This window comes from Lepidochelys olivacea (assembly GCF_965140295.1).
Source record: "Lepidochelys olivacea isolate rLepOli2 genome assembly, chromosome: 3".
NCBI lineage: Eukaryota > Metazoa > Chordata > Testudines > Cheloniidae > Lepidochelys > Lepidochelys olivacea.
In genome coordinates, this window is record NC_140413.1 from 31,773,399 (window position 1) to 31,797,711 (window position 24,313).

Sequence of the window (24,313 nt, forward strand, 5' to 3'; positions counted from 1 at the left end):
GACTTCCGGTCCTCCCGCAAACACCTTCCTCCCTCCGCTTCCGGGGAGCCGGGCCGCGCACGCTCCCTGTCACGGCGCCTGCGCGCGGGCCGGGGCCGGCGGACGCGCGTTCCCGGGGCAGCGAGCGTTGGGGAGGCGGGCCGGGTGCGGGGCGGAAGGCGAGTCCCCGGCGGGTACCGAGCGCTGCCGCTGCGGTGAGGAGCGCGAGCCCTGCCTTCCGGTGCGGCCCCATCCTCGTTCCGGGTGGGGCCGGGGATGAGGGGACTTCAGCGCTGGGAGGCGTCTGGGGTGGAGGGGGCCGTGGCAGGCCGGGGGTAGGACGTATCTGGGGTGGAGGGGAGATCCCAGCACTGGGAGGAGGGGTCCATGGCAGGACCGGGGTAGAGATGGGAGCGGGGTGTGGGGCTGGGAGGGGGGAGAGGAGATGGGAGCGGGGTGTGGGGCTGGGAGGGGGGAGAGAAGCCGAGAGCTGGGACGTGCCTGGGGTGGAGGGCTCCATGGCAGGATGGGGGTGTGAGTTCCCCATCTTTCTTGTTTCTTAAGGAGCCAGTCTGGAGTCAGATATCTTGGCGGTGCGCACCCTGAAAAATACCTAGACAGACAGAAGTGACTGAAGCCCCGCATAGGCTCCCAGGTGCAGCTGGTAACCGCTTTTTGTGCTATTCATGAGCAGGGCCTGAGGTTTGGCCTCTTTGTGCCAAATTTCAGCCACTCATATCTAGGCTTGGCAAAATTAGATTTTTGTTTGTTTATAATTTAGAGGGATAGTGTTGATATTTATTGTGAGCATTTTAAAGATTTTTGTCAATTAAAATTTTTCACAAAATTGTATTTTATGCTCCCCCCCCCCCGTATTTTTATTTGAATGTTCACATTTGGGGTGAAACCAGAGATGGGGGTCAGATAATAGAGGTGTCAGTTAGTAATTAATGACAGTAGACATTGAGATTTAGAAAGTTAAAGCTTTACAACTATTAATACAAATTGTTGGCATCACGTCAAAATATACAAAGTAAATATCCTTAAATCAACCTGTAATAAATTCAAGTAGCATTTGTCTTACTTCGTAAATTTCAATTATTGATGGAAATATTTTTGTCCATTTCTGTGTGTGCATGGTGAAATTGACATTTATCAACATTTACCAGTAAAAATCTAATCTTTCCATGCCTACTCATATCCTTCACTGTGGCTAATAAAATATCACGTAAGCAGTGTTTTTGCCATTTCAGGAACTGCTGCATGAAGTTATTTATTTCAGTTTGTTTTAAGAGGTTCTCCTTTAAATTATATTTCTCACTGAAAAGGATACTCTATCATAATGTATCTACTGTAGAAGAAATTGGCAGAGTTTATTTTTTCCCCTTCAATTGACCTTATTAAACCTGTGGTAGAAAATATGTATAATTTTTCTTCTTCTATCACTCAGCTAATATCTATAGTGTTGAGAAGCACTCAAACTCGAATTCTGTTTTCAGGTGCCTAAAATTTTGAGAAAAACTCTTTGATTGAAATATCTCCTGCTTCTAAGCTAAAAGTGTATCTGTGTTTGTGGAGGCAGAAGGAGTGGGGCTTGATAAAATTTTATTCATTTTTAGATCAGTGTGAGGAACTGGATTACTGTTTAAGACCTATTTTTAGATGAAATTTTGCACTCTTACCCAAATGGCTGCTTCTTAAAACTTTGGAATGGTCAAAGACTTTGTCCTCATAGAGGAAAATGTGCCTTTGACAGGTCATCAATCAGTTTACAAGAACAAAAGACGTTCTGCTTATAACAAACTGCATATAACAAATGAGTTTTTCACTGAAATTTTAACAATATGGCAAAAGACAATGATGCTCTGAACTCTGGTGTACAATGTTAATAGACTAAGGCTTTGTCTACAATGGCAAGTGAATGACAAAACTTTTGTCGTTTAGAGGTGTTAACCCCCCCAAGATAAGTTTTGTCAAGGAAAAGCACTGGTGTGGACAGTGATTTGTTGACAGGACTGCTCTCCTGCCGACAACGCTACCACCACTCATTGTGGGTGGAAGTTTTTTGTCCGCAGGAGAGCTGTCTTCTGCTGACAAACAGTAGCTACACTGCACGCCTTTTAGCAGCACGGCTGTAGGGGCACAGCCGTGTGTTGCTAAAAGCTGCGTAGTGTAGACATAGCCTAAAGATAGTTTAGTCTCAATCAGTCTAAATCCTTCTAAAACTCTATGCCCCTCTTTAACATTTTGGACTGTGATTGTGTGTTCATTGCAAATTGCACATGCTTTCAAGAGCATAGCACCAGAGTTCACTGAATCCTAAAGCATAAGACACTCTGTGTGTGCTGAATTTGACTTTCCTGAGAAACAGTGTATTAGAGGGTGGAAGCTGGGTTATGGTATTCTGGAGGGACCTTGCACAGATACTGCCCCAAATGACACTACTTTCTAATTAAGTTGCCTCCTCCAGCATAAGGCTAAGGCCAGTTGTTTAGAATTTTAGTACAGGAATGTTTGTTCCTGCTGGTAAACTTTTCTTGCACTGTAAATTTTTAGATGGGCAGGGGGGAGAGATAGCTCAGTGGTTTGAGCATTGGCCTGCTAAACCCAGGGTTGTGAGTTCAATCCTTGAGGGGGCCATTTAGGGATCTGGGGCAAAAATTGGGGATTGGTCCTGCTTTGAGCAGGGGGTTGGACTAGATGACCTCCTGAGGTTCCTTCCAACCCTGATGTTATATGATCATCAAATTGGGTTGGATGTGCCAAGAACAAAAATGGTGCATGAGATGCAGAGCTTTCTCTTTCCTGAACACTGGTTTTTCACTAAGTAAGGCCACTTAGATACATTTATAGTGAAAACAAGAATAAGTTTATTATCAAAGATCAGAGATTCAATGACAGTGAATAAGAATATTGGAAACAAATGGTTACATGTAAAAAAATCATAGTTAAGTTTAGTCTCCAGAAAACCTAACAAGTTAACCTCCTGTCTAAAGAAATTTCTCATACAGAGTTCTTTCCATTGTTTTCAGTCAAGCCTCATTGAGACCCCTCTTTCATGAAGTAAAATTCACTGTCCATTTACTTCCTAGGTGAAGGATGACAGGGTGTCTTCTTTGTCCCCCAAATATATTAGAGCAAACCTTTAATATGCACCTCAAGATAGGGTTCTTACCTCCTCTTTGCTTCTTCCTGTTACTTTTCTCTCTTTGAAGTTTTTACAGTCCTCATTAGCGTTCAGTTCAAACTGGTGAGAAGAGATCTATTGTCAATTATACAAAAGTAAATTTAAAAAGCCAGCTAGATAAACATTTTTTGTCTAAGGCCAGGTTTACACTAAAAAGTTAATTAGAACCTTACCTTGCTCAGGGGTGTGAAAAATGCATATCCTTTAACGATGTAGTTAAGCCATCCTAACGTCTGGTGTAGACAGCACTAGATTTATGGAAAAATTGATCTGTTGATTTAGCTACTGCCTGTGGTCTGTAGCGAGTGGCTACACGGAGGCCTGGTCTACACTGGAAAATTACATTGGCATATCTATGGCTCTCAGAAGTATGAAAATTCCACACCCCTGAATGGCAGGGTTAAGCTGTCGTTAAGTTCCCATATAGACAGCACTAGGTCGATGGAAGAGTTCATCCATCAATCTACCTACTGCCTCTTGGGGAGGGGGACCACCTACACCCATGGAAGAATCCCTGTAATCAGCATCGGCAGTGTTTACAGTAAAGCGCTAAGCAGCGTAGATGTAGCCTTTCAACTGTAGACAGGCCATGAAGCTGTGCAACTGTAGCAGGGGTGGCCAAACTTACTGACCCTCCAAGCTGCACATGACAATCTTCAGAAGTTCGAGATTTGGGGCTTTAGCCCCGTGCGAGGCGTCTGCTGGGGCTGAGGGCTTCAGCTCCACTGCTGCTGAAGCCCCAAGACCCCCCTCCCTGCTGGGCAGAAGCCCCTACTGCACCACCTCTCTGCAAGGCGGAGGTCCCAAACTCTGCCCCCACCCCCCATCTGGTAGGTGGAGAACGGGGAGTGCGGGTCTCCACGAGCCACGCTTTAACTGTAAAAGAGCTGCATGTGGCTCGCAAGCCACAGTTTGTCCATTCCTGCACTATACGGTTTGAGGGTACACATAGCCTGAGAGAAAACCTGTTTTTCAGCTTTGTTGGTGGTCAGTCCCTAGCCATCTTGTAATTTTCAGTGTATATATAAAATTCCTTATGTAACATCCACACATGACTTTTGCAATATAGATGACTGTTGTGACACCACCTTGTATTTGAGACCTCACGTGATGCTCCTTGGTGAACTAGCATGTGTAAGCTAGACCCAGGAGATCCCTGTAACCCCTCTGCACCCCTTGTTTGTCCTTTGCCAGTTGGCACTAAGAGGTTCCCAGGTCACAGTCATTCTAAACTTAGTCTCTAAGGTGCCACAAGTACTCCTTTTCTTTTTGCGAATTTTAGCCTAGTGATTCAGTTAGTTACAATCACTAAAGGGCATGGACCTGTCATTTTTAGTTGTGGTAGAGTGCCCTGTGCCCTTCTCGTGCTATATAAATGATGACACTCGTGTGCTTATATTAGTAGGACTGCATCCAAGTTTTCACCTTTTTAAATTTTGTTGCTCACAAACAAAGTGCAGTACAGGCTCAATATCAAATATACTGGGCTGTTTATTTAGAGGCCCACTGGGAAATCAAATGGAGTTGCCTAAGCTTACTTAATGAAACCTAAAATTTATCTTCCCTGATGATGATTTTATTGGCAAACTGATTTTGATCTCTTTCCTACTCTTGATGACTTTGGAGAGGTCTAGTCCTCCTCATCTGCCCGTTACTGCTTGCAAGTTCCTTCAATTTACCACAATAAAGCCTAATTATATAGCATGGGAAGTAGGCCGTTTTTCTGGTTCATGTAACGTGATGCTCTTTGGGGCCTATAATCAGTTCAGTGTGTGCTTTTCCCTAATTGTGTACAAAGAAACAAGGTTTAACAACCCTGTACAGTACAGATTAACTTCTCCTGCCGCCCAGAATGAGATATAGTTGGTGTTAGGTCAGAGATAGACAACAGTTCTGCTTCATAAGTTCTTAGTCAGCCTCATGTCTCTTTATAAAGTAATTCCTTTGATTCTCAAGCCTCAGGAGAAGCTTAAGTGGTTGAATATGAAAATATAATAGTGAAGACTGCCTCTGATTTTATGCTGCTCTATGGCTTCAGGCAAATCACTTAACCTCTCTTCATGAATTTCCGTAAGGATTTTAACTTTGCTACTTTACATGTTCTGTTAATTAGTTACCTCACAAGGCTGTTGTAAGAATCAATTTTCTAATGTGGGTAAAGTAGCAAAGTTAAAATCCTTCCTATTCTTATAGATAGGGAAATTCAGGAAGAGAGGTTAAGTGATTTGCCTGAAGCCATACACAAGTGGCACAGTCATAAGAAATAGATTCATACTCCCAATCCCATGCTCAGAATCATTAGTCTAGTGGTCCCCCAACCATTTTCCACTTTGGACACAAAACCCACCATGGTTTTTTGCAGGAATTCCTCCTCTTAATGATGTAATATGACACAGATTTTTTTTTTAATTCTCCTTCCTTTAGCATTTTCTTTGATCCAATTATGGTGAAAAAATGTTCAGAAAAGGGAAAAAACGACACAGCAGCAGCAGCTCCCAAAGCAGTGAAATCAGTACTAAAAGCAAGGTAAGCTGAATTGGGGGTATAGTAAGTTTTTGGGACAGTTTCATTTGCTGTGAACTAATAGTTTGCAGAGAGCTTGGGAACTGGGACTCCTAGCGCTTCCAGTCTCCTTGGCAGCTAACCAGGCGTACAGGATTGTTTCTGGTGGAATGTTATCAAAATCAAACCATCTCCGTAAAATGTTTTCATTTCAATAAATGGACGAATTGACAAAAATTTACATTTTTCTGACCAGCTCTAATCAGAAACCCTTACTGGAACTAAAGCGTTATCAGGTACAGGTTACAGTACATTATTCCTTAAGAACTCAATCCCTCCCCTTTTTTTTTCTTCTGGCTTTCAAGAGGGACGTTTATACTCCTTAACAGAAACTAAATCCTACTATTCTTTAAAAGAAGAGATGCCAATGTAGAAATATTACTGTTTCAGAATTAGAATGGATCTGCACAAAGACAAATCATTGTTTTAATTAGAGATGACAGGTCAGTCAGCTGACTGATACAATATTTATACATGTTGAATTTATTTTGCCTTTTTAATAATAGTTGTAAATTTGGGCGATAGATTAAATTATCAGAGTCTTAGGGAGATTTGCATTCTAAAGAAGAAAAGTCACTTTGCTTGTCAGAGTTAATCTGAATTTCTTTTATGAAATATTTAACCTTTTTTGACCAATAAAGTAACATTTCAAGTCAAATGACTAATTAAGGGGTTTTAGATTGCAAGTCCCTCAGAGTTTGGACTGCATCTTTATTTGTCATGTAGCATCAAGCACACTGATGCTTAATAAATAGTAAATGTTGATAGTTGACTGCCTTGCTATTGGAGTCTTTAATATGATGATGATGATGTTTGCTGAAATAAACATCTTGTTTGCTTTTTTTTTTTTTTTTGGTCTGTGAAATCAAACAATATCAGAATTAGTTTTTGGTTGTAAGTAGCATGCTGTCCTTCCAACATACAAGCACAAATCCCATTGATGTTGTTAGGAGTCTACTTGGAGACTACTTCAACACCAACAGAACATGAGAGAGGATTTATACAAAAAAAATATAACTTACTGCTTTTTGTAATGTTGAAGTATTAGTTACTTAGGTTCAGAGGAGAGCCATGAGAGTAACTAAGGATTGGAAAACATGTCATAGTGAAAGACTCAAGGAGCTCAGTCCAGTTAGCTAACAAAGAGAGAAAGTTAAGGGTTGATCTGATCACTGTTTGTATCTTTTGTTTTTTTGAACAAAAATTTGATAATGAGCTCTTCAATCTAGTATACCAAGATATAACAAGATACAGTGGCTGGAAGCTGAAACTAGATAAAGTCAGACTGGGAAAAATGTGCAAATTCTTAATAGTGAGGGTAATTAGCTATTGGAACAATTTACCAGGGTTGTTGTAGATTTTCAGGCACTGGCAGTTTTTAAATCAAGATTGGATATTTTTGTAAAAGAAACACTTTAGTTCTAACAGGAATTATTTGGGAGAATTTCCATAGCCTGTGTTACACAGGTGGTCATTTTAGATGATCACAGTGGTTCCTTCTGGCCTTATAATCTATGAATCTTTCAAGAACCTCTAAAATAGCCGTTAAAAGTGAGAATGAGCTTGATTCTTCAGAACAAGCTAGCCAAATCAAAAACCTTCTCTTTATTTTATACAACAATATTTCTAAAATATTTCTTTCCTATCTTAAAGCGTAAGTCCTCTGACAGCTAATAAATACATTCTGTCTGATAGCCAGTGAATGATGACGTAAATCTTGTAGGGTTTCTGACATGGTTGGCATTTTTTAATATAAATCTCATTGCTAAAGGTCAAGTTATATCAAATATTAGTGACAAACATGCACTTGTCAGTTTCTTAAAGGTTAAGATATTCAGTGTAAGGAAAGGTTTCAGAGTAGCAGCCGTGTTAGTCTGTATCCGCAAAAAGAAAAGGAGGACTTGTGGCACCTTAGAGACTAACACATTTATTTGAGTATAAGCTTTGGTGAGCTACAGCTCACTTCATCAGATGCATGAAAAGAAAGACCATGGACATGAACTTTAAAAAGTTCATTTTCTCTGCTCTTTTTTCCACCTCTCCTCCTTTCCCTCTTTCAAAAACATTTGAAACCTTTTGAGAGATCCTTGTACAGTTTACATTGGTGTAAATAAGTCAGACTGATACTCTTTCAAGTTTTATTATATTAATCCTTTGGAGAAGTAGGACTTTTTTGGTCATGTTTCACTGTGTTGATTTAATTTCTTTTAAATAGCTCAAGACCATAAAAGTTAGAAGATTATAATGAAGAATGTAGGGGCAGAAAATCTGAAGATAAATTAACATTTTCAATAATTAATTGGCATTTTTATATTTTTTCCCTTTAACAAGTCTGTTGACTCCAGTCTTGGTGGACTTTCCAGATCTAGTACTGTGGCTAGTCTAGATACAGACTCCACTAAAAGTTCAGGTATGTAACCAGTGCTGAGACAGACTTGCTTGAAGATGGATTAATTTTATAAAATGTGTGATTGTGTAAGAGTTGGGAGAAGGGAAGAGGTGAGAAAATGTAAATTCACATTGTGTGAATGATGCTTTACACATTTACATGTAGTCAGCTGAGGGCAAACCTATTGGATGGCCCACTTAGTAGCACATGAGCGGCTGCAGTCTAAAACAGAAAGTGATCTTTGGGACTAGAAATGCTGAGAAGGTATACGGAAGTTCAGCGGGAGGTGGAGCAGGACTGTGGAAGGCAAAGGAGGGGAAGAAAACAGGTGCAACAGTAGGGATTGGTTTGAAACAACGGGGTACTGTAGCAGAGCCTCGTGGTTCCTGCCTCTGTTCTGGTCTACAAAACTACTCAGAGACCCTTATGCTGGTCCAACACCTTGTGCAGTTTATTTATAAATGGAGTCCCACCATCTTCATAACATATACAGTTCCTATAACAAGCAGAGGAGAGCAATCTCTCTCTCCCCTTACCGCCTGTTTCCCCCCTTTCCATTTCTATCCTGTACCTATTTGTGGGCTCTGGCTAATGGCTTATTTAGCCTTTCTGCCCTTCCCCACCCACAAATAGAGACAGCTCTGTTTAGTCAGTTCCATTCTGCCTTGATTGGAGCTGCTGTGAACAAAGTGCTGACTCATCCTTTCTGGCCTAGCACTTTGTCACAGGTATGTATGCTACAGAGATGTGTTGCTGAGAGGAAAGAAGTTTCAGGCTTAGATCCAAAACCCTATGAGGTCCAAAGAATATTTCTATAGACTTAAGCCTGGTCTACACTATGAATTTATGTTGGATTTAGCAGCGTTAAATCGAATTAACCCTGCACCCTTCCACACAACGAAGCCGTTTTTTTCCGACATAAAGGGCTCTTAAAACCGATTTCTGTACTCCTCCCCAACGAGGGAATTAGTGCTGAAATCATCATCACCATTTTGAATTTGGGGTTAGTGTGGACGCAATTCAAAGGTATTGGCCTCCAGGAGCTATCCCACAGTGCACCATTGTGACTGCTCTGGACAGCACTTTGAACTTGGATGAACTGGCCAAGCGTACAGGAAAAGCCCTGGGAACTTTTGAATCTCATTTCCTGTTTGGTCAGGCGAGCTCATCAGCACAGGTGACCATGCAGTCCCCGAATTGAATAAGAGCTCCAGCATGGACCAGATGGGAGGTACTGGATCTGATCACTGTATGGGGAGAGGAATCTGTGCTATCAGAACTATGTTCCAAAAGACGAAATGCCAAAACATTTCAAAAAATCTCCAAGGCCATGAGGGACAGAGGCTACGACAGGGACGCAACACAGTGCCGCGTGAAACTTAAGGAGCTCGGACAAGCATACCAGAAAACCAAAGAATCAAACAGACACTCCGGGACAGAGCCCCAAACATGCTGCTTCTACACTGAGCTGCATGCAATTCTAGGGGGGGCCGCCACCACTACCCCACCCCTGTCCATGGACTCTGATGATGGGGTACTCTCCACCATGCCTGAGGATTTTGCGGACAGGGAAGATGAGGAGGATGATGACGACGAGCTTGAGGAGAGCACACAGTTCTCCCCAACAGCCAGGATCTTTTTATCACACTGACTGAAATACCCTCCCAACCCAACCAAGCCGGAGAAGAGACCTCTGGTGAGTGTACATTTTTAAATATAATACATGTTTAAAAAACACTTGCTTTTATATGATTAAGTAGCCCTGAGGACTTAGGATGCATTCGTGGTCGGTACAGCTACTGGAAAAGTCTGTTAACATGTCTGGGGATGGAGCGGAAATCCTCCAGAGACATTTCCATGAAGCTCTCCTGGAGGTACTCTAAAATCCTTTGCAGAAGGTTTCTGGGGAGAGCAGCCTTATTCCGTCCTCCATGGTAGGACACTTTACCACGCCATGCTAGTAGCAAGTAATCTGGTATCACTGCATGACAAAGCCTGGTAGTGTATGGTCCCGGTGTTTGCTGGCATTCAAGCAACATCCATTCTTTATCTCTGTGTTATCCTCAGGAGCGTGATATCGTTCATGGTAACCTGGTTGAAATAGGGGAATTTAATTAAGGGGACGTTTAGAGGCGGCCGTTCCTACTGGGCTGTTTGCCTGTGGCTGAAAAGAAATCCTCCCTGCAGTTAGCTGGGCAGTGGGGGATTGGCGCTGAGCTGTTCACGTTTGGCTAGCAGGGATCTTCCCTGATACCAGCCATGCAGTAGGGGGAGGGGTAAAGCGATCATCCCAGAGAATTGGATAGAGGGGGGGTTAGTTTGGTTTCTGATGCTGCACGTTAAACAGGAACGCTGCAGCACTAAATGGCCAACTCAACATGCTTTGGTTGGTATGGGAGAGGAGGGCGCTGCTGTTATGAAGGTTGGAGAAGCCAAAAGACTATGCCTTACCAAAGCCGCAGGCACTCAATATACGATGCAAAATGCGACCTTGTACCAAAATCACGTGCTATGTAATGTGAATAGTGTTGTTCACTGTGAAAGAGTATAGCTATTGTTCTGTAAAATGTATCTTTTTAAATACTTCACTCCCTTTTTTTCCTCCAGCAGCTGCAAATGTTTCAAGCCTCCCTCCTCCGTCCCAGAGGCTATCTCAGATAAGGCAGCGAAAAAAAACGCACGCGCAATGAAATGGTCTCTGACCTCATGCAGTTGTCCAGCACTGACAGAGCTCAGCAGAATGCATGGAGGGACACAATTGCAGAGTACAGGAAGGTGGCCAATGAATGTGAGGAGAGGTGGTGGCAGGAATATCAGAGGAGGCATGAGGCAACGCTGGGGCTACTGCGGGATCAAATGGATATGCTCTGGCGTCTGGTGGAGGTTCATGAATGGCAGCAGGATCAAAGACTGCCGCTGCAGCCCCTGTTTAACCGCCCTCCCTCCTCCCCAAGTTCTGTCCTCTCCTCACCTAGATGCTCAAGAACGTAGGCGGGGGAGGCTCCAGGCACCCAACCACTCCACCCCAGTGGACAGCCCAAGCAACAGAAGGCTGTCATTCAACAAGTTTTAAAGTGGCCTTTTCCTTCCCTCCTACCCTCCTCCCACACCCCAGCCAGGCTACCTTGTGAGTTATCTCCCTATTTTTATAATCAATTTAATAAACACATGTTTTTTAAACGATAGTGACTTTATTTCCTTTGTAAGCCACCCACCCTCCCCCCTTCGATCACAGCTTGCTTGCAGAGAATTTAGAGGCAACCAAGGGGGTGGATTTTCATCAAGAAGAAACAAACACCCTGGCCAGTCATGAAACGGGTTTTCAAAGCTTCTCTGATGCGCCATGCTTCCTGCTGTGCTCTTCTAACTGCCCTTGTGTCTGGCTGCGTGTATTCAGCAGCCAGGCAATTTGCCTCAACCTCCCACCACGCCATAAACGTCTTCCCCCTTACTCTCACAGACATTGTGGAGCACACAGCAAGCAGCAATAACAATGGGAATATTGGTTTCGCTGAGGTCTGAGCGAGTCAGTAAACTGCGCCAGCGCGCCTTAAAACGTCCAAATGCACATTCTACCACCATTCTGCACTTGCTCAGCCTATAGTTGAACAGCTCCTTACTACTGTCCAAGGTGCCTGTGTACGGCTTCATGAGCCATGGCATTCAGGCGTAGGCTGGGTCCCCAAGGATAACTATAGGCATTTCAAGATCCCCAATAGTTATTTTCTGGTCTGGGAAGTAAATCCCTTCCTGCAGCTGTTTAAACAGACGGGAGTTCCTGAAGACGCGAGCGTTATGAACCTTTCCCGGCCATCCCACGTTGACGTTGGTGAAACGTCCCTTGTGATCCGCCAGTGCTTGCAGCACCTTGAAAAGTACCCCTTGCGTTTTATGTACTGGATGCCGTGGTGCTCCGGTGCCAAGATAGGGATATGTGTTCCATCTATCGCCTCACCACAGTTATGGAATCACATTGCAGCAAAGTATGACCTGCACATTTCCCACTACCTTTGATAGCAGCAGCTCAATGATTGCGTTGGCTCCTTGCATCACAGCAACCCCCACAGTAGATTTGCCCAGTCCAAATTGATTCCCGACTGACAGGTAGCTGTCTGGTATTGCAAGCTTCCACAGGGCTATTGCCACATGCTTGTGAACTGTGAGGGCTGCTCATCTGATATTCTTGCACTTCAGGGCAGGGGAAAGCAAGTCACAAAGTTCCATGAAAGTGCCCTTACGCATGCAAAAGTTTTGGAGCCACTGGGAATCATCCCAAATCTGCAACACTATGCCGTCCCACCACTCTGTGCTTGTTTCCCGTGCTCAGAATTGCGTTCCACAGCATGAGCCTGCCGCAGTAACACCATGATCTCCAAATTGCCGGGGACCGTGGTTTTAGAGAAATCAGTGTTCATGTCTTCATCACCGCGCTGCCGTCGCCTTCTCGCCTGCTTTTTCAGGTGGTGGTTCTGCATAAACTGCACGATAATGCAGGAGGTGTTTACAATCGTCATAACTGCTGCGGTGAGCTGAATGGGATCCTTGCTTGCCGTGCTATAATGTCTGCTCAGGCAATCTAGGGAAAAGGGTGCAAAATGATTGTCTGCTGTTGCTTTCATGGAGGGAGGGAGGGTTGACTGACGACATTTACCCATAACCACCCGTGACAAATTTTTGGCCCCATCAGGCATTGGGAGCTCAGCCCAGAATTCCAATGGGCAGCGGGGACTGTGGGAACTGTGGAATAGCTACCCACAGTGCACTGCTCGGAATGTCGACGCTTGCCACAGTACTGTGGATGCACACCGCTGAATTAATGTGCTTAGTGTGGACGCATGCACTCGACTTTATACAATCTGTGCCCAAAAATCGACTTCTATAAAATCAGAGTGTAGACATGGCCTTACTGGGCTTTGGATAAAGCCCTCAGCCCAGGGAACTGGCTTCTCATTGTGCTTCTTCATTAGATACATAATCACTGAAAGAGGAAATACTTAATGCTCGTATTCACAAAATGTTTAACAGGATACTACAATACCAAAAAGAACATTCACTTCTCTGAAGGCAAAACGGTAATTCAGTGTCAAATGTGTTCCCCAGAGTCTGTGTCTCTATATGCCACAGTAAAAAGCGGGCTGTGTCCACACTGCAGTGTGTAGCTCCATCTGTCAGAGAAAGGCTCTGGCAGAGAGGAGGTAGCAGGGAAAGGCTTCTGCAGCTCCCTGCTACCAGAGACTTTCACTGCAATTGGTTTCACTTTTCAGTTCTTATGTACCAGCTAAATGCTCCACTCTTGGGTCTCAACATGGCTGCGGGTGGGGAAGAGATGTATAAATCCAATTGAAAATTCTTGTTTTGTAAGCTATGGTTAGCTCTTGTACATTAAAAAAATAAATAAATCTTGGGTTTAAGTTACCCAACTTTTTTGTTCAAGTAGACCATACTTTATGGTAGACTCTCACGTCATCACATTTTGCTCTGTACCAAAGACCATTCTGTGATAGCACACTAAAGAATCAGCCCATCAGAAGTTAAGGAAAGATGCGGTTACTATACTATGAACCAAATAACACAAAAGCGTTAGTTGTCTTTGCTACCCTTCTTGTTTTATAAATTGTTTCAGTGGGGAGATCGAGTGTTTGAGCCAAGGGAGCAAAAGATTATTCAAAATTAATAGATTAAAAAAGACCAAAGGGACTTTCCATTATCAAAAGAACAATAGACGTTACTGCTTAAGTAGAACAGTTCTTTGAATTTACAATTCTTTTCTTATAGGACAAAGCAACAGTAATTCAGATACCTGTGCAGAATTTAGAGTTAAATATGTTGGTGCCATTGAAAAACTGAAACTTGATGAGAGCAAGAGTCTGGAGGGGCCATTGGACTTGATAAATTACATAGATGTGGCACAGGTAAGAGAAAAAACATACAAATAAGTCAAAACATTTTAAACCAGTATGTTTCTTCCTACTGTGTATTTATCATATGATCAAATGTCCTTCTTCTGAAGTGCCTTGAACTGTACAAATAATTTACTGTATTAAAGCATTCACCCTGCATGCTCAGAGTTCAACAACTGCCAAGCTACCTCCTGGTTAGTAGTTGAAGGGTATACCTCAGAAAAACAAATGGCTACTGCAGGAAGCAGTGTTGTTGACACAAAAGCCTGAGGCATGACTGAACAAATATCATCAGGGGTTTGCTGGTGGCAGAAAGCTACAGTTCCAAAGAGTCAGTCTCCAGCCCTTGTGGCAGTATCCATGAAAGACTACTACTTATGCCAACCTTTCTCAACAGAGAGGAAATTTTCAGCTGAGGAATAAAAGCGAGAGCCTGACCACTCATGGCCATTTATAATTCCATTGTGTTAAGAGAGCTGTGATGATCTTTGTAGTGTCAAAAAGAATAAAAACAAGCTTTTATTTAAAAAAAAAAATGGTCAGGGTTCCTTTACAAGGTCAATACTTGAATTCCTAAATGCCAGTTTATATTATAGAAATTAGATATTGCAAGTTTAGCATATGTGCTGGTAGCACTCAGCCATGTACAAAAGTGTTCCTAATGTTGCACAATCTTTGCCAATATGAGCATCAGTGCACTAGGATGGAGCAACTATCAACATTCCTCTGCCTGCACTGTTTGTCCCTGAAACAGTACGCTGCTAGTGTAGCTGGGCCATAGAACACACACAAAGGAAGGGACTGTAGAAAACCTCATTCTCCATAAAAAGTTCCCTTCTCAATCCTGAATAACTGAAAGAAACGTAGTGTTCTCCATCATATCCAAGAGTGTTTAAAGAGGAAAACCCTTTGTGGTGAACAGCCCCATTAATGGTAATATTCCAGTAGTCTGAAATATAATTAAAACAGAGAAAATGCAGGTTTTGTAATGAATATCTTCATTATTTATGTCCTTCTCTATACACTTAACACTTTTTTTTTGTTTCTCTCCAAAGCAAGATGGAAAGTTACCTTTTGTTCCAGTTGAAGAAGAGTTCATTATGGGAGTTTCTAAGTACGGTATTAAAGTCTCAACATCTGATCAGTATGTAAGTGTGTCTCTTCATAAAGGGCTTTATTTGGTGGAAGATGAATTGTGGGCAACTCTGGAAAAGGCAACTCTGGGAAAGGCATTTATCAGTGTCCTGATGAGTTTGCAGTTAAAGGACACTGGATGACCCAGTAATTCTTTTCCATTTCAAAACTTCCGATTTTCTGATTTCAGAGTAAGACTCCAATTTTTGTTTTGAAGCTAAAACAGAGGGACAGGAGATTCTTGCCTTTCTAGCAAAACTGCCTCAGATCTTCTCTTCAGAACATAGTCTGTACTCTCCTTCTCGTGCATGAGTGACTTGGGGTTCTTGGCTTCTCCTTCAGGGGCAAGTGAGAATTCCAAACAAAAAACAAAACAGTCTTTCACCCTCCCTGTTTTTAGTAATTTTTATCCTGCTGGTGGTTCTCTTGCCCTCCTTTGGTAAAAGTCTCTAACCATGATGACCAAGGCTGATCCAGCAGATTCAATATTTTCTGGGTTATAAGTTCAATTCCTTCTCCCCCCCCCCCACACACACTAGGGTCTGTCTTGGTCTTTGCTGGATGAGGTGGTTATGGAAGGGGGTGGTCTTCCACCCTCATAAATCCCATCTTTCAGCCCCTAAACAAGAGCACATGTCCACTCCAGGCCTCAAGCCTCACACTGCCTCTTCATTGTCTTGATGTTCCTTATGCATGCTGTCTCCCCTCTTCTTGTTCTAGCCTTAGTCCCATCTGTACGAAGTCAGCTCTTTGAGTGCTTCTGTTCCATTCTAGTCTGTCTTGAAGCAGTTCCTCAGAAACGCCACAGCTAACCGCATCCTTTTGTATGACATCCATCCATCTAGTTTTGGGTCTTCCAACCCTTCTCTTACTCTCCCCTTCTGAGTTTAATACCCTATTTCCTATATATTCTTCCCATCTTCTTTTCACATGCCCAAGCCATGTAAGCCTGGATTCCTTCAGTTTTTCTATCATTGATACCAACTTCGTACTTCCCCTAATGTGCTCTGTCCAAACATGGTCCACCCTTGCAATTCCAAGTCTCCATCTTCACATTTACATTTCCACTGTATTTAAGATCTGCTCCTGTTTCTTCCTCAGTGCCCAGCATTCAGAGCCATACAAAAGCACAGGCCTAATTACCATCTTGTAGCTTTTACTTTTCATTTTGATAGGCATTCTCCTATTGCAGATCACTCTGCTCACTTCTCTCTGTTTAGTCCATGCCTTTCCTGCTCTGTTTATAAGTTCATTGTTGAGTTCATCAATATCCTGTAGTATCAAACCTAGGTACGCTATAACTTTGGTAGTTCTGGCCCCCCAGACATAGACTGTTGTCTTCCTCCGAGATATCTTCAAATCTGCAGACCAAATGCGGTTTTATTTCTGCTGATTTTCATGCCATTTGTTTCAAATACGCATCTCCATCTCTCTAAATCTTCTTCCACTTCCTCTTGCTCTCCCCCATAAGCACATCATCTGCAAAACGCATGCACTAGGGTGTCACTCTCTGGATGGTTATTGTAAGTGCATTGAGCATTTGCTTGTTCCCCTACAGAGAGTACCCTTTAGTACTCATCATTTCTGCCAAAAAACCCAGACCCTTTTCCAGGGTTCTTCTGCTGCCCGCCTTTAGGTTTCCCCAGCTTCCCCAAAGTATCTCCCCAGATCCCTTCATGAAAGTTCCTACTCCAGGTCTTTTCTCAGCCTGGTCTCCTAACTGAGCATACCTTGCCGTATGCATAGTCCTAAATTCGAGTCACATGGTTCCCTTTAGGCTCCTCTGGGAACCACAGCCATTCTAAATGCCTGGCCTTAGAAGGTCAAGCCCTAATAACAATCACATTGGCAGGTAACAACCTTGTTACAAGAACAATAAGTATTACTGCTACAGTTAGCTACTTTTAAAGAAAACCAGAAAGCTTCCTTCACTCTTTTCAAAGAATCATTTGTTTCTGTTGTCTAGGCGGAAATGCAGTATTTGTGACCTAAACATATAATCTCACTGCAGTCATTCTACATTCATACCTCTCACTGAAGTCAGTAGGTATTTCACATGCAGGAGTATGTTTATTTGGTCACGTTTGTTGAAAGTACTTAGAGATAAGGATCTCTAACTTTAAAGCCTTTTATCCATCCCTCTGCTGGCTTCAGCCTGAAAGCATGAGACAAGATGACAGACATCTATGATTAAGCCAGCTTGTGCTGGCTCCTTTCTGTGATATTGCATTACATACTCTTCAGACAAATTCTGGCCCTTGAATGTCACCCATTGACATCAATTTGTATTTTATTTAGACCACTTAGCAGCTATCACTCCTTCATAAAGATCCAGCTACAATGTAGACTGTATTAATGCAGATATAGTTTGTAGAATAAATTAAGACTCTATTTTATTTTAATAGTCTGAGTCTAAAGCTTCATCACGATTTATAGCAACCAAAAATGTTCTTAGATATGTAAGAATGGGATAGACAGGGACATGTTCCCTATCCTGAACAGCTTCAAATCTAATTAAAAATACTGACAAACAGCAGCGGGATAACAAGATATTTCCCCCCTTCCCCCAATGTATTTGGTCCTGCCAAATTTGTGTGTTGTATCTTGGTCGTGTGCTAAACTGCTACTAGTTTGGTTATTTGTTTTTAAATCTTTACCTATTGCCCTCATTTGAAGATTCAAAATGTTACGGGGGTAATCTACGGAAATGTTACCAGGAACAGTGGGAGTGTTTGTCTTCTGTAAACAAGTGCACAGAGCGAGAGAGAGTATTCTTTAGAAAGAAATGTTCAAAGGATTTGGTAAAAAGCAGCTTATGCAGTAGTGAAAGCATGCAGAAAATTTCAGTGTCTGTGCACTGTTTTAGAATAACTAATTTGCCATATTGTTGTAGGATGTTTTACATAGACATGCTCTGTATTTAATTGTGCGGATGGTCTGCTACGATGATGGTCTGGGAGCAGGAAAGAGTTTATTGGCTTTGAAGACGACAGATGCAAGTTATGAAGAATACAGTCTCTGGGTGTATCAGTGTAATAGTTTGGTAAGAATTCATGTTTATGGTTCTTAATTTAGGTACCAATACATTTTGAGGTCTAACTTCATTACCTCCAAGCTTCATACTTAAAAATACCATGTTCTAACAGCACAGAAACCCAGTGGTAACATTCTGCTCTGTTGTATGGGACAGCCCAGATGTAGCTCCTCTTGCATAATCACAGCCTTCTGGCAGTTGAAGGGTTAACTGGTTTCACAGAGAATAAATGGTTCCACATTTAAGGAGAAAAATCATAGACTGCACTGGATTAACTTTGTTTGAGACTTACTACCTTTACTGCTCTAAAATTACAAAGGAATCATATGATCAGCCTTTTCCTTAGTTCTTTAGGTAGTATCCCTTGGAATACGCTATTCTCCCATCCGTATGGCTAATAGTTGTACTCCCTAAAAATCAGTAAAAAAGGATGTATTGGCAACAAAGGGAGTTGTGTTCAGTTGTCTTCAACTGGTAAGATGTTGACTATAACGTGAGAAACTTCTAGGCAAAAGCCTATTTAAATCAGTGAAGCAATTACAGCAATCTGGTGTGCATTGCCTGACCGCTGGTAAAGACTGTGGTTAGAGAGCACTTCAATTTGTATACAGTCAAATACAACAGCCTCTTTCCCTCTTCATGTTAGCTCTGCTGGAGGAACACAGTAACCATTTCAGTGGCACTATGCATTCAGTCCACAGTTAGGCATTGTATTACCATAGGAGGAGTTTGAGCTCCTCCTTTGGTATATTAAGGAAAGCAGGAGATGAGACAGTGCCAGAGTATCATGGTAGTATATGCTTTCTAGTTTCCATGCAACCAACTCTTCAGATGGTTTGGCAAAGGCATAAGGAAGCAAGTGGAGTAGCTTTAGGACGATGGTTACACCCTATAAACATAGGGTATGTCTATACTACCCGCCGGCTTGGCGGGCAGCGATCGATTTATCATGTCTAGTCTGGACATGATAAATCAACCCTTGAGCGCTCTCCCGTCGACTCCTGTAAGCCAGCGCTGCGAGAGGCGCAGGTGGAGTCGATGGGGCAGCAGCAGCAGTCGACTCACCGTAGTGAAGACACCGCGGTGAGTAGGTTCAAGTACGTCGACTTCAGCTACATTATTCACGTAGCTGAAGTTGCTTAACTTCGATCAATTCCCCTAGTCCAGGGCATAGATAAGACTAAAAATTGTCTTTTTTCACGCCAAAGGTAATTTAAAACAGATGTCTGCAGGCATAACTGCAAACAATAGAATTTCACACACAGCCCTCCTGTTTCATTCTGTATAAGCACTGAAAAATTTTTGTAGATCATATTCTGCTTGAAGTTTAACAGATGGGAGTTTTTGCTGAAGTACTAAATCATGTAATAGGCAGAGCACTTAGGTAAATGCTAGTGAAAATGTAACTATCAATACTTTATGCTTTTGAGCACAATTAACTGATTTTTATTGTATTATACACTGTAGGAACAAGCACAAGCTATTTGCAAAGTGTTATCAACAGCCTTTGACTCAGTTTTAACCTCAGAGAAGTCTTGAATTTCTGCAGCTGTGTGTCATGGTACAGTACAAGAAGCCTTCATGCTGGGAGGAAGTTCTGCTCCCTTTTGGGACTATAAGCACTGACCAAGCATTTCAGAGTGGAATAGAGGTGAGCCTTTAACTGCCTGAAGAAGGATCATTAACACTGTGCAAAAGAGAACAGTAGAACTTTGTAAATAGGACAGAAGTTATTTTGATATGTGCCCTGATGAGTGACAATTGGAAACCCACAGCCCAACTAAGATTTACCTGAAGAAGTCATTGCAGGGTATTGCTGATCTTACATTTCAGTTAATATAAAACCATGAACAGTTAATTTTATACTGCACATGAAGTTTGTACCGAATAGCGTTTTGTACATGAATGTAAATATTGCAGGACTGCAAAATAAAAGTTGGACACTTGCCTCAAATACAGTCTAGGAAACCGTCAAAGCATTGAGGGCATCTTTGTTTACATAGCATTGTTTAGAACACACAACAGCAGTAGTCAAATGGGAATTCATTTCACTTAAAGTCGGATTTTTCAGGAACATAACTACAACGTTAAACGAGGAGTTACTGTACAAAGAAACCTCAAATGAGCAAACAATTCTGGAGCTGCAATCTTTTACATTTTTGAAACACACATTCCTTAAATTGCACAAAATCAAGTAAGGAAAACAGTCCATTGATTTTAAAAGTAGTTTTATTTTTCCAGTCATTTGACTGGTTAACGAGAGTAAATTTATTAATCATGCTCTAATTATAAATCACTGCATCCAGGACATTGAAAATAAGAGTTGATTTAGGTTATACAATATATACAGTTGCTCTGCAACCAAACAAAATCAAACAACTGAATTGAATATTATACATCTCAAATACCATTCTAAGCTGCATTTTAAATGTCAACTGCTCCTTTTAAAAACAATTAACAGCAACCTACTAATCTGCCTAGTAACAGATTTTTGAATCATGATCTCTTGAAGTCAGCTTTGATGAAAAATGGCATGAAACATGCCAAAATCTTGGAGCTAAAAGTAAGTAACTTTTTAATTATAAATATATATCTACAGTCTGTTCAGAATCTCTTCTGCAATTTTCTTCTCCCAGAGGAGCAAATATTGAGAGAGCATACTGTTGAAACCTGGGGCAAATTTCTTCATTGGACAGTAAGATCTTAGTTACCAGCACCACAGTGCTATTAACTTGTATCTGAAAAATTACTTGTTTCCCATCAAATGTACCCATTAACATGATTAAGTTTTGAAAGTTTGCACACTTTCTAGTGTAGCTGAAGTTAAATTTGCATCAATGTTTATATATGATGTAATTGATGCCAGATAATCAAGACTGATTGCAGGCTGTTATAGATGCTACAAGATTCTGTGTTTAAAAATACTGTACATAGAAGTGAACTGTGCAAAATAATATGCCCATTTACTGTCTAAATTCTACCAGGAATAGAAACATACAAAATAGTGTCTCAAAAAACAAACTGAACAGATCAGTAAGTGAATAAAACTGTAGTGCTAAACTATTACTAATATCACATATATTTTACTGGGAACTTTGAAAATGCAGACTAATTAGCTTCAAAACTTGCAACAAAGTATCCTGAAACATTCCAGTTTGTTCCATTTATAATGCAGCAACAGCTTCTTGAAGAAATGACAGGTTGTCTATCAATTGTACCATTCTAAGAAAGGTGAGATCAACAGCTTTACTGTTCCAGAATTAATGCCACATAATTTTTCTCAGTATAAACATTGCATTGGCCTTTTTCATTCCTGTTACAACACTGAGGCCAACAGACACCATTTGTGAGAAATTCAAAGTTCTCTTGATAAATCTAGAGATACAATCGTCACAAAACATGTGATCAAAGCCAATGTGACCTAGACATTGATTTCTAATCCTATGCTATCAGTTTTTTCCTGTAGCATAAACAAAAGAACCAGTACGATATCACAATATACAAACATCAAAATGGCGTTATATCTCTATTGATGTTTTGTAATATTCCATCAATCAACTGGGAATTATGAATGGTCTAGTCTTTTGTTCACAAAATAGTAAACAAGTTTAACAGTGTAGCTACCATAGGTGTGGGTATATTATATAAATACAGAGTGAGTTAGCAAACTAATATTTAATTATTTGCAAGGTAGTGGCACACTTTTTAAAAAAAATTTGTATGAAATAGGACATAACTGATGCATACTTGTGAGTTTTCAGATATTTACCCTTATCCAGTAATTTAAATGTTCCACTACAGATATTCTTTGTGTATGAACATGTCACTGTGATCAAGAAAATTCAAGAATACAAAAAGTCTAAACACCATAAGGAAACAGTTTTAAGAAATGCTCTGCAATCCATCATCCTTACAGAGTTTTAAGTAAACTTCAGGAAGTGCAGTTTTCATATCCTTGAGTTAATTTAGTAACTCGGTAATATTGCTAGGAGGTTTAATTAACTAGCAGTAGTTACATTAAATATGACTGAAAATGGATGTAACATACAGAAATGACATTTCAAAACAAGTGACATATACATGTAGCATAAAAGAAAGTCTCAAACACAGAAGATTAGCTAACCAATTTCAGATAGCTTTAAGCAAATATCTAAGATAAATTTGAAAGAAAGAAGTCTCCTTCAGTGGTGAACTGAAAAGCTTTTTAGCTTTACCTGTCAAGGCACCCAAGTTCAGAGGTCAAGATTTCTTCTGCTGCAAGTGTTGATGTCCTTGGTTAGAACCTGATATTGCAAAGTGCTGAATACTTGCAATTCAGAAGTACTCTGCTTGTAGGATTGGGCTCTAAAACTTAAAACAACAGAGGGAGATAGCAGAATTTGCTGCCTTTTTCTAAATGTTCGGGATTTCCTTGACTCTGGGGACATAGAATCCTTAACTATGCCAGGTTGAAAGAAGAGAACTGAATTTTCAACTAATTTATTGTAAGTTATTTGTAATATTTTAATGGGCACATTCACATAGTTTGACTCCTGGATTTTTTAATGCTTTTCACTTCACCTTGAAAAAGATAATATAATTGGAATGATATTTTTTAAACTAATTATTGATGAAGTGTTGCACAGAAAAAAAATCTGTTTAAATTCCAAAGTGAGAACTGTGGCAAATAATAGGTCAGCTAAAGTACATAGGACTCAGGAAATGTTCTGGCTGGAACAAAGCAAAACAGATTTCTACAACAGCTGGAAATTAGAAATTTCTCCACTGGTCAGTAGCAATTTAGTCAACAATAAAGTGCACAAATGATACTGGGAAAGCTCCTTTACGATTAGGTTCCCCATCAATGTGGCCAATCTGGAAAAGACATGCAATAGGTTTTCTCAAGTTAATAAAAATAAGTTAAGTCTCAAAAGGGCATTACAGTATTCACATCAAAGTTACTCACTAGTAATAGTCATGTTCCTCTCTTCCCCAGTTTAAGCACTTACACTAGCAGGAAGAACCTATTTTCTAGTGGAAGGTGAATGCTGGTGACTGCCGTGTTCTGGAGGACCCTATATATAGATCAGGACAAACCACTATATCCCTCAGGTCTGGAGCCTTCCATTTTATTTTGAATAAAGGAAAGAAAAGAAATAGTACAAATGGGTTTGTTGCCCTGAGACAGGAAAATTTTAATCACAGTTTTTCAGGTAAGTGTGTAAGGTTCCCAAATCTGGATGGTGTCACCACTGTATTAGACACTATACAAACATACACTTAGAGATGGGTGAATAATGAATATTTTTTTGATTGCTGGCAATTCTGAAAAATCAAAAATCTCAGGCTGAACTGAAAATGACATTTTTCAGCAAATCAGAAAGTTAGAAAACTTTCAGGCTGAGTCCAAACACAATGTTTAGTTTGAACCTGACTCAAATTATTTCATTTTGATTTCAGGCATTTTTACAAGAGCAAAGGCCTAGATTCACAAGACACTGAGTGGAGGGGGACAACACTCTCCATCAGGGATCAGCAACCTTTGGCCGAGGGACATGCTAGCCACTGCTCCCCACAGCTCTCATTGGCCGGGAACAGAGAACTGTGGCCAGTGGGAGCTGCGGGGCTCTGTGCCTGCGGACGCTCCAGATAAACAAACTGGCCCAGCCCGCCAGCGGCTTTACTCTGACGTGCCAGGTGCCAAAGGTTGCTGACCCCTGCTCTCCATTATAACCCTGAGCCTAGCGGTTAGGGCACCCACCCAGAATGTGGGAGACCCAGGTTCAATTACCCCTCTGCATGATGTGGGGCAGTTATTTGAACAGGGGTCTCCCAAATTGCTGGAGACCCTAGCCACAAGGTTAGTTTATAGGATATTCTGGTGTGAGTGTTTTTCAGTCTGTCCTGTTTAAACTGTTCCACTGTGTATAAATAAACAGTCATTGGAGCAAGGACTTCAATGAGGGTCTCCCACCAACTAAGCGAGTGCCTTAATCACCAGACTAGAGAGTCATTCTCACTCTCCTATGCACTTGAAGTGCCTCACTGGGAGAACATGTGAGAAATAAACAGGTGAAGAATCGAAAAGAAATAGCCTGTTCTTGAAAATTAGCACCCTTCTACTGAATGTGGTGCCCCCATGCTGCAGG

General features: G+C 41.4%; 2 protein-coding genes across 8 annotated transcripts in view; one reads left to right on the forward strand and one right to left on the reverse strand.

The window, feature by feature from the left end:
* The first annotated feature begins 36 nt into the window (after positions 1 to 36).
* On the forward strand, positions 37 to 20,143 carry ITGB1BP1 (integrin subunit beta 1 binding protein 1). 6 transcript variants are annotated; one of them, XM_084624729.1, is made up of 8 exons: positions 37 to 194; positions 544 to 643; positions 5,591 to 5,692; positions 8,060 to 8,138; positions 13,893 to 14,029; positions 15,073 to 15,165; positions 18,045 to 18,194; positions 19,653 to 20,143. In XM_084624729.1, the coding sequence occupies exons 3-8, from the start codon at positions 5,621 to 5,623 to the stop codon at positions 19,722 to 19,724; spliced, it is 603 nt and encodes a 200-aa protein (XP_084480855.1). In that variant the 5' UTR covers positions 37 to 194; positions 544 to 643; positions 5,591 to 5,620; the 3' UTR covers positions 19,725 to 20,143. The 6 variants fall into 6 exon arrangements, with proteins under 6 accessions (XP_084480855.1, XP_084480857.1, XP_084480856.1 ...); XM_084624731.1 differs by having other exon boundaries at positions 544 to 634; XM_084624730.1 differs by having other exon boundaries at positions 50 to 220.
* A 266-nt stretch (positions 20,144 to 20,409) lies between these two features.
* The window catches only part of ASAP2 (ArfGAP with SH3 domain, ankyrin repeat and PH domain 2), a 170,089-nt gene continuing 166,185 nt past the window's right edge, over positions 20,410 to 24,313 (reverse strand). Inside the window, exon 27 of one of the 2 annotated variants that reach the window (XM_084624728.1) lies at positions 20,410 to 23,039. In XM_084624728.1, the coding sequence (XP_084480854.1) occupies positions 22,965 to 23,039 (75 nt within the window). In that variant the 3' untranslated portion in view covers positions 20,410 to 22,964. The remainder of the gene's footprint in view (positions 23,040 to 24,313) is intronic. The other variant, XM_084624727.1, reaches the window with a different exon arrangement.

Coding starts and splice junctions, on each gene's coding strand:
- ITGB1BP1 (XM_084624729.1), top strand. CDS start 5,621: ATGTTCAGAAAAGGGAAAAAACGACACAGCAGCAGCAGCTCCCAAAGC. Junction 14,030..15,072: donor ATTACATAGATGTGGCACAG/GTAAGAGAAAAA, acceptor TTCTCTCCAAAG/CAAGATGGAAAGTTACCTTT. Junction 18,195..19,652: donor TGTATCAGTGTAATAGTTTG/GTAAGAATTCAT, acceptor TATACACTGTAG/GAACAAGCACAAGCTATTTG.